Here is a 15,150-nt window from a genome sequence, read left to right as displayed (position 1 = left end):
GGGCAGATCAACTTGACAGAATCTCTCTTTATGTATCCACCACGGAAGAACGCATCCGACTATTACCACCCAGACTTCGAGCCTCTGTACTATGACGAGGCAAGCGAGGCAGATAGGAATGCCTCTATTGCTGCATGTGGCGGGGACGAGAAGAACTTGCCCTGTATATTTGATTTCCTGGCGACCGGAGACCAGGCTGTTGCAGACTCTACTAAGCAGACGGACGAGGGTGTCAAAAAGGAGCGAGCCGAGCAATGTAAGTGGGACGGCCCTGTTTAACATAACATTTGGAGATAAACATTCGGTGTTTTCAGATTTGCAAATGTTGTTTAGTTATTTGTACTGAAACACTTTACAGTGCATCGTGGATTTTGACTCTTGATAAGTAACAAGTGCTGGGAAGATTTTATTTAGGTATGACATCGTGAATGAGAATTTAAAAGATCTTCAGGCCTCACTACCACAAACCCATTTCTTTGTTTTCTATCAGGTGGCTGACAATTATGTATACAGTGTACAGTACACACTTTTATTTGATGCTGCTTCTTACCAATCTTATATCATGTTGTTGGATTGTTAGGTGTTGTCTGTCATGAAGTGGCTAGAATGTTTTCAAAATGAGTTTGTTTGTATCATTTTGGAATGTGATATTCAATCTTGCCATATGAACACATTTGTTGTGCAGCCAACACGATACCGTCCATCTCTTCCAACGCCACCGTCCTGCACGTGACTGTCGGACAGGAAACTATCTTCTCCCTGAACGCAACAGACACCGACAGCGGCGACACCATCACCTACGAGGTTGTGGACAAGCCAGACGGTTTCAATCTGACAGAGGCTGACCAGATTGGAAACGAGAGAAGTGCCCAAGGCTCCTATACACCCACGTCCGCTAGCCCCGGTAAAATAAGGTGAGTGGGTCCAAAGCCAACTATCCGGAATCAATATATTTCTCAATCGCATGATCAAGTGGACTAAATTCAGCGTAGCTCATCAATACAGTGACTTCATATTTGTTTTCAGTTGGATGTCAAAACTACATTTGAACCTGGGTATTTATACATAATCATCAATTATACATCAATCAGATGTCAATTCAAGATAGTTGGGAAAGATCGTTAAATGACTGTGTAGGCCACAAGTTACACCAGTTGAATCATCAGCTATATGATGCTGCGAAACACGTGTGTATCTTCCCGAGGCAAGGGAGTTCACTGACTATAAAAGGCCAGTTGCTGAACTAGGCTGGTATTATGGAGTTACAGCTTGGCTGGACAACGAGTCTGTGCATAGTCCAATCAATTTTTATCAGTTAACTCCCTTGCCTCGGGAAGATGTAACAATACACGGTTACCACCATTGTGATGTCGTTGCTTTGTCTCCTATAAACTAGAAACATACTCCAACCGGTATTATCATCCACGCTAGTGTGTTATTCAATAGCAATTATTATAGCCACTGATACTGATGAATGATGAAGCTCCATCTATGTCCACAGCATTGTAGTAAAGGACTCAAAGAACACGTCGTCGGAGACGGTGGACATTAAGATACGGCTCTGCGACGGTTGCTCGGGCAATGGGTCTTGTGACTTCACTCGCACACGCGCCGACCAGAACACGGGGGCGTCGGCATCGTTCGAGATTGCGGCTTGTGTCTGTGACACAGGAATTACAGGTAACTGAGATCAGTTTAGTTTCAAATAGAGCGACAAAACGAATCATAAGAAATATCTGCAGTACGCTTTTGACTACATCATCAGCATGTGTTTATGAACCACTAGCAAACTGTGATGTTGCCAGGTGTTCGTAAACCAACGTCTACTACATCATTAACACCATAAGTATAACATATGGTTACTTATGATGTGGGCCTCGTAGTTGTGTTTGCGACCAAAGTTTGCAGTGTTTCGGCGACTGTCTTCAGTCCAATTTTCGAGTGCATACTTTCTTTTCCTCGGAAGTTCTATACCTTCAGTCATCTGTAAGCATTACTTAATACTCAGTGTAACTTCGTCAGTTATATACATAAATCGAACTGTATAATCTTTCACATGAATATCATTGTCCAATCCTCTAGTAGGCTAGTGTGGCCAATTCTGATGAATACAATGTTCTGTGTTCTCCAGGTGCCGACTGTAGCCAGGATGTTGACGGTTGTAACAGTTTGCCGTGTTTCACTGGCCAGAACTGCACCGACCTGGTCCCGGCGGAAGAGAAGCGCCTCGGACGAGGCTACAACTGCAGTGCCTGTCCCGACGGATTCCAAGCATCTGGGGACAAGTGTGAAGGTAAATTCTACTCTTCTACACAACAGTTCTAAAGGTTATACTCATTCCGGATTAGACAGACCATTTCCCACAACACACCGAACCAATACTTGTCCATGTGAAGTATTAAATAGTTTTAGCAAACTATTTTAGAACCTTTATTGTTTATATTTCTTTCGCTTTTGAACCCTTGAAAAGAGTGTGAGTCGGTGCGGTTTACGTAGTTTTTAACAATATGTCACCCATATCATAGCAGGGACACCAAGAATTTCACAAACAATATATGTGTTGGGAATCGAACCCGGGTCATATTGACGGTAGTTAATTATCGGGGCGACTTGACTACCTTCAGTATCAACATCATCTCTTGCAGTGTAAAACAAATTATGTATCTTAATTCTGTATGATATTCTTTCTTGTAATCAGATGTCAATGAATGCGAGCCAACAAACCCATGTGACCAAAACTGTACGAATACACAGGGGAGCTACCGGTGTTCGTGTATGGCCGGCTACAGGCTCGTGAACAACGTCTGCCAAGGTAAGCCAAATGACAATGCAGTCATCACCATGAACAAATAAACAAGGAAGATTTGTAGGACCGTGAGTGAGTGAGTGAGTGAGTGATGCTGAGAATAATATGCTGACCCATTGGCCGGTATAATAATTTGTATCAGTCGCTTAATATAGCATTTTAATTGAGTTCAGACACTCTTCAAGAAAGTCTGATGTGGTGAAAAGCATTTCACCTTTCTTCTCTTTTGTATGTGTTTAATAGATGGCTCTGAGTTTTCATGGGCACGTCAGTGAGGTATTATTGCCAATGCAAAAAAATAAAATAAAAACAAACAGATTATAATTTCGACCTTAGCATAAATACGTTACTATTATGCATGTTCTGTTAAGGCATGTCAGTTATTAGCGAATGGGGGAGTTTAAGCCTCTTTAGCAATATCCCTGCCATACCACTAGAAATGGGCTTCTTTAATTGTACCCATGTGCGTAAAGGACATCGGTAATCGGCTATTAAATACAAAAGGGTACAATGTGTGCAGCCCATTTCTTGTGTCCATTGCTAAAAGCAGTACTCACTGACTCACTATTAAATACAGACGTTTGACAGGCATGATGTCCAAATTGAACATGTTGCGGTTACAGACATTGACGAGTGTGTGGAGAACCTTCACGACTGCCAGCAGGTCTGCAACAACACTGTACCTTCCTTCGTCTGTGATTGTAATTATGGATTCAAGCGGGATACAACTGACTTGAACAAATGCGTGAAAGGTAGATAGATGATTCCTGCCTTTCTAAATGGTGATTATGTTTCTAGATAAAGCCACTTCAATCCTATCTCATTTAATAATACCTCGACATAATAACCTGAACGACCACTGCATCGAGGAAATGTGTAGTGTGTTGAGAGGATCAGCAGCCCTGCGGAGTCCTTCGCTAGACTGAAAAGTGAAACAGAACTTCAAGGCTTCCTGTTTGCTGCTGACGATCAGTTACTTCCCATTCGAAACCGTGATTTTGTATCAAAATGTAATATGAAACATAGATTATGCAATGAATAAAATGTGACTGTCCAATATATTGTCAGTGGATGCCCCGCTTTGGCACAAACACAGTATCATAAGCGACATGATGGTGTAGCTCGATCAATTTAGTACCTTCTTCGCCATGCTTCTGGTTTTGACACAGTGGTCCATCCATGGTACGACCCAGAATGTGTAGAGGCCGTCATGGAAAATGATAAATACAAAATTCTTTGGAATAGGCCTATTCACAGCCTCAGACGTATCCAGACCAACAAACCTGAACTTGTCCTTTTTGACAAATGCAATGAAATCCTTCATATGATTAAATTTTCTGTTCCTTTTGACACTTATGTGATTGACAAGATTGAGGAAAAACATGGCAAATATGCGGACCAAGTTGTCCGACTCCCCATTGTTCTCGGTGCCTTAGGTTTGGGACCTCCCAATCTGTTGACTGACATTGGGAGAGTATCAGGGATTGTTGACAATCTGGGTAATGCAGAAGGCTGCAGTGTTGGGGAGCCTTCACATTCTTCGAAAAGTTCCCGGTGGACTTTGGACTTCCTGGTCCCATTCGCTGTCTGGGCTGCGTGTAGAAGGGGCAAGGGCCGTGAGCCGATGGTGAGCCTAACCAGCCAGACAGTGCCAGTGCCATGAATGTTTTCTCTGTTACTTTACAGATGATCAGTTTGGAATTGGTTTTTGACCGGTGTGATCTTTTTTCCACCAAAAATGAGCTTGACACATTGCACAAACGTGGGGAATCGAACCCTACCACCCCGCAATAATAGACGTTAGCTCGTGGTCACATAGTGCGCTTACCGGACAAGTATGGTACACCGAGAACCTATTCTAACCGAATCACAACGGGGTTCATACGATCAGAAAAAATCAAAGTAAGATAATTAAAGCCACACGATAAGTGCTAGTTGTATTCTTTATTTGATTATATTTCAGATTCAACGACAGAAGCCATTGATGATTGCTCTCCTACAAATTGCAGCTACGGCTGCCTGAAAGACACTGCCAAGTGCTTCTGCGAAACTGGATACGAAATTGACTCAGATGACAACAGCACATGCAAAGGTATGTTTTGTCCCCTAATATTACACTAAGGTTGTATACGGTATCTATCACTTCATTTATACTTTCACAAATACTCCCTTTCAAATTAAGTCAATATTTGAACTCCAGATGATTATCTGATTCTCTAACATTACATATAATTTGTTAAACGGTTATTAATGGACATGAATCCAAGGTTTACATAGCACATACAGGTTTAGAGATGTTCAAAATAGTATCAGTATTATTTTTCCGCAATCGTTATACATACAATGTCTTGTTAATAATGAGAAAAATATGCAAGGATAATCCCATCAACTGATGCCTTTTAAGAGCGTGATTGGGCAACAAACAAACACTAAATGTGTGATTGGCCGTGCCTGCCGGTAGAGTCGGACACGCTTGCCCTTTTCGCGAGCACTTGATGTAATCATTTGTTATCAGTGATCCATTCATTTAGTCTTCGTCGTTGTTTTGCATTTTACGACCAATGGATTCAGTTTCGTCAGAAAATCAAAACTGACTATTCTTTTGCGTAAACCTGTTTTTATTTTATCTAAATGTTTATGCCTATCAGGATAGTTGGGAGAGATAGTAATCAATAACACTGTGAACGTCTTGGCCTGGTAGCTGTGATCTGCTAGGGTAGGGAGCTCGGATGATGCTGTTTGGCTTGTTATCAGATATTAACGAGTGCGACCAGCACGTGTGTTCCCAGGGCTGCAACAACACCGACGGTAGCTTCGTCTGCACGTGTCTCGACGGCTACCTGCTGGCTGCAGACAAGGTGACATGTGAAGGTAAGGTAATAATATTCATTACGTGTTAGCCAACTTTTAAGTGCATTGGTTGCAAGACATATGACTTTGGTTTCAAGCCAATTTTAGCAACAGTCCACGACGGATGCAAGAAATGGGCTTAACATATTGTACCCGGACATTTAGCACGACGAGTGAACACTATAAACCACACTGCCATCCCACCGCCCCTAGACAATTGACCCTCTGTAACATACGTATTCAGAGATAGAACTGACCACGAGTACGTGAATTTTCACAGCATGCGGAGACTTGTACTACGGCAAAGACTGTGCCCAACGCTGCGACTGTGGTGACCGTTCCACGAGTTGCAACAACGTTAGGGGCTGCATTTGCAAGACAGGTTGGAGCGGAATCAAGTGCGACAACGACATCAACGAGTGTGAGGAAGGTCCATGTCCAACGGGCCAACTATGCACCAACACCAGGGGATCATATACCTGCGCATGTCCAACGGGATACGACAAGCAGGCTAATCAGTCATGCACAGGTAGGGCAATACGTTTGTATCTCTTTGTTTTGTTTGTTGGCCGCAATCAGCAATATTCAAGCTATATGATGACGGCCTGTAAATAATCGAGCCTGGACCAGACAATCCAATGATTAACGTCATGAGCAATTGGGATACGATGACATGCATCAACCAAATCAGCGAGTCTGACCATCCAATCCCGTTACTAGCCTCTTCCGAGAAGCATGAGTTTCCGAAGACCAATTCTAATCCGGATCTTCACAGGTTAGTTGGTATCTCTCTGTTGGACAAAGAGAAAAATAGCTCCAGCGTTCATGGTTACTTGTTTCGAGAGTCATGATTAGTTGTTATAACCTTGCAGACAAGAACGAATGCGTCACGGATGCCAACACGTGTGATCAGATCTGTACCAACGTTCCCGGGTCCTTCACGTGCTCCTGCAGGGCCGGATTCACAGAGGACAGCCAGAAGAAGTGTGCAGGTGAGGAACCATTCGGGACTACTCGTGTCATTCCGGGACAAGCATAATGGCGACTCGTGTCACTTTCGTAGCCATTTTGCAATTAGGTTTTTAGAAAGTAATATCGGTAGGAAGAAAGGAGGGACGATAAGGGCTTTAATTACTCCAGATAAAATTTAGGGGTGAGTAAGGGACACTTTAGGGTGAGGACACCAGTATAAGGCCTGCACACACGGGTCTGTATTGACACCGGGTGTGTGCAGCAGTTTTTATCACTTGACATCATCTGAAGGTCTTTTATTAGATTAGAAGAACATGATTATTATGCATGTATGTTCAATTTAATGTTACCATCCTGAGCATGTTGTTGTAGATATCAATGAATGCACATCCGATCAGAGCTCCTGCAGCCAAAAATGTGTCAATGTAGATGGTAGCTATAACTGTGAATGTGAGTTTGGCTATCGACTTAAGGATGACCGGACGTCTTGTGAACAAGGTAAGCATAAAGAAGTGAATTCATATAAACACAACTGACTCTTGATAAGAGCCACAATACTACATCTACCACATTTACAAAAAAAACTGTTAAAATGCATAAATACACAGTCAAACACCGTTGTATTGAAGTTAAAGGGACCTAGTGATTCCTATTTACAGAGGCCACTTCAGACCGCTTTGACCTCTTCACTTATCTCCAGTTGCGCAAAGATACTTACGCCCACATGTACTACAGTGACCTTGACATTTAGGAATTATATTGGTCGTGCAGGACATAATGTATTACTTATAATGAAATTCTGCAATGTGTCGCAATGCAGTTGTGAAATGTATTCGAAGTCGTGTTGTTTGTATCATGTGTATTTTTTGTGTGTGTGTGTGTGTGTGTGTGTGTGTGTGTGTGTGTGTGTGTGTGTGTGTGTGTGTGTGTGTGTGTGTGTGTGTGTGTGTGTGTGTGTGTGTGTGTGTGTGTGTGTGTGTGTGTGTGTGCGCGCGTTGGGTACGAAAGGACTACGACTATAAGACGCATTATGTGTAGGCAAGTGTTTTTCAACTTTTTTAACCATGTTATGTATCGGTTTGTATTTGTCCACATTTTGTTTGCTGATATTTCCTGATATTCAATTCCTGAGCTGATGTGACGTCAACATACACTACTTGCTGATTTGGATAGTAGTAGTCAGTGTTGCTCTGTCCATTTCAGCGTAGATTGCGTAGCTTGACGCAAGGACTGGCGGGTAGTTTTAAGTTTCGGAGTCCGGGATAAAATGTAACTCAACTGACCACTACTTTGTCACATTCCAGTGGAGGACGTCTGCGCTGAAGTAAAGAACCTGAACTGTGACCAGGGCTGCACGGTCAAGGCGGAAACTGAAGAGGCGTTTTGCTTCTGTAACCTTGGTTACAAACTTGGAACAGACAATCGGACGTGTATAGGTGGGTCTTCTGTCGCCAAGGTAACTTGCAGATTTTGCTGGGTTGTTGTTTTACACCGCATTCAACAATATTCCACTATATGACGGAGGTCTGTAAATATTCCAAGCTGAACCAGGCAATCCGGTGATTGACGCCATGAATATAGATCCATGCAATTGGTATATGACTCAAACACGCCGAGCCTGACTATTTGACCATGCAGTCTCTTCCGGTAATCAAAAGTTGGTAGGGACCAATATTCGAACCCGGAATCCCCAAGAGTTGGGGAACTGCCAGAATGCAGTCACACATGTAAAGGTGTGTCTGTCGGTCACCGTGGGAACTCGCAGGATACAGTCAGACATGTAAAGGTGAATCCTCAGTCACAACTCACAGGATAAAGTCACACACTAAAATGTTGAACCTTACGGCCATAGAATCTTTTTTTTAATGTATGGTTAATAATGATCTTCAGCGTTAATATGTTATTGTAGCTAGAGGCGATGCTGTCATCGGTTTATCTGGTTAATGATAAGGCTCATCAATGCTCGATAAACTTTCTCTAAGGTGGCTCTCTAATTCTACAGATATTGTGGAGTGTGACAATCCGGAGCTGAACAAGTGCGTTAACGGTACCTGTGAGAACACCATTGGAGGCTTCAACTGCAGTTGCCCAATTGGCTTCAAACTCGACAATGATAAAACCACGTGCAGAGGTCAGTGTGTGTTTTATACCAAGACAAGCCTTGCACTGATGTAGCCCCATTTGTCTTTCAGAAAGGTGCATGAGATGGTAAGGAAGCACTTGTTTACATATTTAGGTTACTACTTGTATTCTTGTATGTTCCCCATACATGTGTAGTGACCTGTGATGACCATGCTAACCTTTGGCGTTATAAAAGGCCACAATTCCCGTCACCAACCGTGCTGAATGAGGTCTCGAAGACAAGCTACGGCCCGATTATTATACCTGGCCTGTCAGCACCAATACCGCTCTCACGTGTAATACCCAAATAGTAACTGTGATACTGATACTATCGGTATGTACTTACTGTTATCTCATACACTGTATCTTGTTGCCAAATAGTAAATAGTAATTAGAATTAACCGCGAGTATTTGGCATCATTATCAAGTTATTAAACTATATGAGTATATCCAGAAATTGGTACTGCAACCGATAATACTACATCTGAGTGACGTAGCTACTAATGGCAAAAAAGGTAAGCTACACTCTGAAATCAATTGTTTGATAGGAATTTCTTAGAAGTTGACTGATAACAAAGTAAACAAAACATAATTGATAGCGAATTCTTGATCATACTGTAACAGCGAGGTTTCGGTATTGATCCCCACATCGTTCTCAAGCAAGACTAAATAATGAACATGGTACAGAATAATACGGTGGGCCAAGGAATAACGGTAACAACAACTACCATAATGTTCTTGTTTTAAGCCGTTTGTTGTAGTTACATTGTCTCTGACCTGTTTACAGGTTGACCCGGCTACAAGTGTATAATTGCGGTTGATGAATTGGTTCATAATTACTGTGTGTGCTTGTTGCATTAGTTGAGGATACCTAAGTTTGATCATAATGATCAACGGTGAAGGGATATGTTTGATTTGTTTCAGATTGTCAGTGGCTGTTGTTGGTCTGTGTTTGATAAGCGTTATAAGTGTTTGATTAAAAGTACTGTCACATTTCTGCTTACATTAACAATGCCCCGAGCAACGTCCCTGTATCTGGCTTGAACAGAACATCCAGGTGTCACATGCTGTTTCTTGTTCAGAGTGCGATGACCAACACTGGGGGCAGGGATGTGCCAACGAGTGTGGGTGTGGCGTGGGCGCTTCCACCTGCGATTCAAAGGGGGGATGCCAGTGTCTGGACGGGTGGTTGGGGCTGAGGTGCGATCAGGACATGAACGAGTGTGTACAAGGGGCCGTGTGTCCGCAGAACTCCGACTGTGTCAACAATCCTGGTTCCTATAGATGCGTGTGCAGGACCGGCTACAGGCTCAACAACATCACCAACACCTGCAACGGTGAGACGACGTTAGAGTAAACAAAGCTTTGACAAATAGTGCTTTTCTGTTTTCCTTTTGACAAATTATTCGTATCGATTAGAGGGATTATCGGTTAATTAATATAGAATCTCCCGTTACGAATTCTAGGTGATCTCTTTCTTCTAGCACTGTTAGGTAACACTGCCTTCTACGTCAAACGTACGATATATGATTGAAGGAGAAGATAAAGAAGTTTGAATTTTAGGGACATCATATTTCTGACAGTTTAATCGGTACTCAAACGGAAATTCAAAAAATCGATTGAGACACAGACATTGCATCTCATTAACTCATTAATGACGTTCATTGTCAGACTAAACATATGGCATTAAAACATCTGCTCATTGACTTTAATTGTTAATCCCTTTAGTTGTTGCTTTTGGTGGATGACAACATGCAGACCAGTTCACTCACCCGACCCCGTGTACCATATGTCATTGATGATCTTGTATGTTTATATATTCAGATATCAACGAATGTGATGAAACAGCATTGAATACATGTGACCAGAAATGCGTGAACAGTGAAGGCTCGTTTGTCTGCGAGTGCAGCGATGGCTTCGTTAGGACGGCGGATACATGTAGAGGTCAGTGATAGCAGGACCTCGCACTAGGTCTACTGGCATCATTATGTGGACAACCAGAGCTTGCTCACATCAAACAATACTACTACTACTTCTACTACTACTACTATTACTACTACTACTACTACTAAAAATTAAATCATGTTCGGCCCCTTTTGATACTGATATGTTTGACAAGATACAGGAAAAACATAGCAAATGGTTTTCGAAATCATCTTGTCCCACTCCCCATTGTTCTCGGTGCCTTAGGTTTGGTACCTCCCAATCTGTTGACTGACATTGGGAGAGAACCCGGGTTTGCTGCCAGGAATACAGCCCTTCTGACAATCTGGGTAATGCAGAAGGCTGCAGTGTTGCGGAGTCTTCACATTCCCCCGATAACTAGGCCTTGATCTGACGATGAGCCAAACCAGCCTCACTGTGCCAAGATCACCCCGACTCTCTTAGCTGCATTTATTTATTTAATCTGTATAAAAATAAAATAATAACAGAATTTGTTGAGCGACTAGCTTCCAGCTCTGCTAGCAAAATTATGTGCATGAAAAAATAGTGTTTGTAAACAGAATGTTACTAGTTTGTTTTCTTGCTCGTTTTCTTGAAAAATATGAATACACAATAGAAGACTGTAAATTGTTGACGTTCAGTTTGAATGGTTTTGCACCAATTTTAGCAATATCTCCGCGGGGCACACAAAAGATATACCCATTTTGGGAATCGAACCCGAGTCTTCGGCGTGGCGAGCCAGCGCTTTAACCACTAGGCTACCCCACAACCGATGGTGACATGTGTTGACGTTGTTGTTGTTGTTGTTGTTGTTACAGATGTAGACGAGTGTGAGACCGGGAAGGACGACTGCCAGCACATCTGCAGGAACACTGTTGGGGGGTATGCATGCAGCTGTCGGCCTGGCTTCCTGCTCCAGGCTAGCGACAGACGCTCATGTGTAGGTCAGTGATCCATGGCCACAAATGTGACTTCTATCCAATAAAACACTGGACCTTTAACATAGCTCATCTGGTACTGTGACCCACGCACGATTATATAGAGCACGTACTATCCCACCCCAATGTTCAGCGCAGTTGGTCGCCTTATCCTTTTAATGTAATTGTGTCATAGAATCGTTCAGCGTCAATGCCCACCTTATTCCTTCTTGCAAACCTATGCTTATGTTATGGCGTCATGGCCAGGTTCGGCGTCAAATTTCGCTTATCTCTTCCTCGAGTCCCGCCTTTACGCTGCAACGTTATACAAGCGTTCAGCGTCATGGCTCATTTTAACCCTTCCTTCAATCCCATGTTTAGGAGATGGAATGGTGTCAGGAAAATATTCAGGTTCATAATTCACTGTACGTTTCATAAGGCGTGATCGTTGCTCACAATATCGATCACTGGACTGTCTGGTCCAGACTTTATTATTTACAGTTATATATGTCTGTGAGCGGCGTTAATAAATAAACACACACGCACACGCACACGCACACGCACACGCACACGCACACGCACATGCACACGCACACACTTCAAACGCGTCATGGCATATGCAGAGTCACAGTTGCTCATCTCATTTCTTCTTTTACATAAGCCCGTCTTAATGTTCGCTCACCTTACCACACACGCTTGTTTTACAGCGACGACCGTGTGTACGATTCTTCAATGTGAACAAGGATGCCAGGTGGATCAGGGGAACGAGTCCTGCTTCTGCAACAGCGGGTTCAAGGAGGACCCTTCCAACTCAACACTCTGCGTTGGTGAGTTCTACAAATACAGTCATGATCGGTTGCCTATGATTATGTCGGATTGACCAATATGCCGGATAAACAAAACAAAGTAGTAGCAACGTTCGTGATCGAACATCGGACAACTACGATAGATTCAGTTTAGTGTTTCTACCGTTGAGTTTTCCCTGTTGACACTTATATTTATTCCTTCTGTTATATTCCCTTTTGCTCCGGGGGTGTATGGGTTGAACGATGCACTGATATCTATTTATGTTAAGGACGGAACAGACTGAGTGAGTGAGTGAGTTTGGTTTTATTCATTATCATTCGGGGTTCTGCAATTACTTTCAGGGGATCAGCAAGGCTAGCAATAGGGAAGCGACGTGACGCGTCGTAAACCACTAGACCAGTCGTGTTCTAGCTCGACTCGTCACACCAAAGGCCCAGGTTTGATTCCCCACGTGGGTACAATGTGTAAAGCGCATTTCTGGTGTCCCCCTCCGTGAAATTGCCGGAATACTGCAATACAAAACAAACGGCAATAACGCCAATAAACAAGTGCGCCTTACTATCCCACGCACAGTTTCTTTTTTTTCAAACTGAAAGTGAGTGAGTGAGGTATGTTCAACGTCGTTTCAGAGCATTTCAGTTACCTTACGTCAGATGAATGGGAGAGAAAGACCAACAACATGCATGCAGATCACTTTGGTGAAACCCAGAGGCACGGGCATAATCAGCCCGATTTCGAACCCACGAACACTAGATTCCGGCACGACTAAACGTTGCAACTTTACACAGCGTATTCCGGCGTTTTAGACGTCTTGTCCACCCTCACTCACTCTGGCTGATGGAAAAAGGGGAACACACAGATGTGTTGTCAGAAATAATGTTTCGTCGTTACGAAAAGAGTCAATCAGTGAAATGTTTTAATAACGTGATAGGTTAACTACTGATAATGGATTTTGTAGTGATGGTGTACGACATTTCAGACGTTCCCATACATATGTCCATCAGATTATCTGCTACATAGTGGTACTCTGCTGAACACTGTTTCATACCCGGTTGTGTTGCAGTGTCTTGTTATATGATCGTGTAGTGCACTTCTTTTTATGCGCTGTATTTCACAAGTACTGAATGCGTTTAACGTCAAACTACGGAAACTACAACATCATGCTTTCAAATTCAGCACATTTAACATTCGTGAAATTGAAATGCTGTCATGTTACATTCAGATGCGGACGAGTGCGCAGTAGGAACGGATCCTTGCGCGAAAGGTGGCGCCACCTGCAACAACAAACCGAATGGCGGCGGCTATGAGTGCGTTTGTAACAATGGCTCCAAACTCCAGAGTGACGGCGTCACGTGCTTGGGTAGGTGGTTTCTGGGGCAATTACCACGTTCTACCGTAACCTCACACCTGAAACTTGATATCACCAGAACTTCCCCATTTCTTCATAGAGTTACTTATGTCCACTTTGTAAATACGGACCGACGTGTTTGAGGAGTAAGGACATTACCGCCTCATCCTACCGGGTACAAGTTTTATAAGAGAATATTCTGTTTCACACCAAGAACTCAACATGGGCACCTAGAGCAAAGTCTCCCTTTAAACACAATCTTTGCATTGGTGACGTAAGAATACCACGCTGTGACACAGTTCACCTCAGTAGGTGCATTTATAGTTCCGTTAGGAAACATTTAGACAAACAGAGAGCGTAGACCCACGCATCTGTACTAGACCGTACGTCTATTAAACCCCCTGCCACATTACTATCCTAAATGTTTCAGCAAAGAAAACACAAGCTTTCGCTTTAACCCCACCTTATCCTAAGTAAAATTAAATGTTATGAATCTGTATTTTAATTGATATATACATCTTGTCCATTAAGCAAATTTGTATAAATGCCATGTGTATCATGGGCTATATGGACTGACATTGTATACTTTTTATCAATATTTTATCGCCATACCTGATTTGTACGTTTTCTTCTTCATCTTTCTTCTCCTTCTCCTTCATTTTCTTCGTCTTCTTCTTTTTCATCTTCTCATTTAACGTCATCATCCTATTATCACTATTATTCTTTACCACCACCTTCTTCATAGTTTACTTCACATCTTTTTCTTTTTCTTTTTCTAAATCACCACCTTCTTCATCGTCATTTTTTCTCCTTCCTTTGTTTTGTTTATCTTCATCACCTTTTTCATCATCACCCTCTCCTTTATCTTCTTATTCATCATTTTCTCAGTTTCTTCCCATTTCCATCTCCCTAAGTCCTCATCATCTTCTCCTCTTTAGTCTTTACAAGACTCATCTTCTCATTTTTTATGTTCTTCATCATCTTCTTCGTCATCTGCTTCTTATTTCCATCTTCTTCTTTTTATCTTCTCATTCGTTTTCTTCTTTCTCTTTCTTTTTAATATGCATCTTAATCATCTACTTTATCATCATCTGCACCTTTTTCTTTACCCTCATCATCGTCCTTATATTTTTCTTTTCTTCATCATCTGATTCTTATCTTCTTCTCCTTCATCATCTTCTAGAATCATCTTAACCGTCATAAGCTTCTTCATCTTTTTCACCTTCTCGTCGTCTTCTTAATCTTCTCAGTTTTCATCTTCTTGTTCATAATCGTTTTATTTTCATATCATTTTCCTCTTCTATCTTGTTCATCACCTTCTCATATTCTTCTGCTTCATTTTTAATCGTTTTTTTCATTTTTTATACTCTTCTTCGTCATCTTCT

General features: G+C 42.3%; 1 protein-coding gene across 1 annotated transcript in view; it reads left to right on the top strand.

Annotated features, from left to right (window-relative positions):
• Positions 1–15,150, top strand: part of LOC124134734 — a 462,484-nt gene that overhangs the window by 302,804 nt on the left and 144,530 nt on the right. The window contains exons 48-66 of the mRNA XM_048381564.1: positions 2–256; positions 686–914; positions 1,502–1,680; positions 2,132–2,293; positions 2,699–2,812; positions 3,430–3,558; positions 4,770–4,898; positions 5,561–5,677; positions 5,937–6,185; positions 6,529–6,648; positions 7,001–7,126; positions 7,933–8,105; positions 8,362–8,408; positions 8,611–8,759; positions 9,832–10,086; positions 10,574–10,693; positions 11,512–11,637; positions 12,318–12,437; positions 13,640–13,777. Coding sequence (XP_048237521.1) covers positions 2–256; positions 686–914; positions 1,502–1,680; positions 2,132–2,293; positions 2,699–2,812; positions 3,430–3,558; positions 4,770–4,898; positions 5,561–5,677; positions 5,937–6,185; positions 6,529–6,648; positions 7,001–7,126; positions 7,933–8,105; positions 8,362–8,408; positions 8,611–8,759; positions 9,832–10,086; positions 10,574–10,693; positions 11,512–11,637; positions 12,318–12,437; positions 13,640–13,777 — 2,937 coding nt within the window. The remainder of the gene's footprint in view (position 1; positions 257–685; positions 915–1,501; positions 1,681–2,131; positions 2,294–2,698; positions 2,813–3,429; positions 3,559–4,769; positions 4,899–5,560; positions 5,678–5,936; positions 6,186–6,528; positions 6,649–7,000; positions 7,127–7,932; positions 8,106–8,361; positions 8,409–8,610; positions 8,760–9,831; positions 10,087–10,573; positions 10,694–11,511; positions 11,638–12,317; positions 12,438–13,639; positions 13,778–15,150) is intronic.

This window comes from Haliotis rufescens, unplaced genomic scaffold (genome assembly GCF_023055435.1).
Source record: "Haliotis rufescens isolate VD_foot unplaced genomic scaffold, xgHalRufe1.0.p SCAF_4, whole genome shotgun sequence".
In the NCBI taxonomy this organism is placed as follows: Eukaryota; Metazoa; Mollusca; class Gastropoda; order Lepetellida; family Haliotidae; genus Haliotis; species Haliotis rufescens.
Note: the sequence above shows the minus strand (reverse complement) of the source record. Positions and strands in the feature narration are given on the sequence as shown.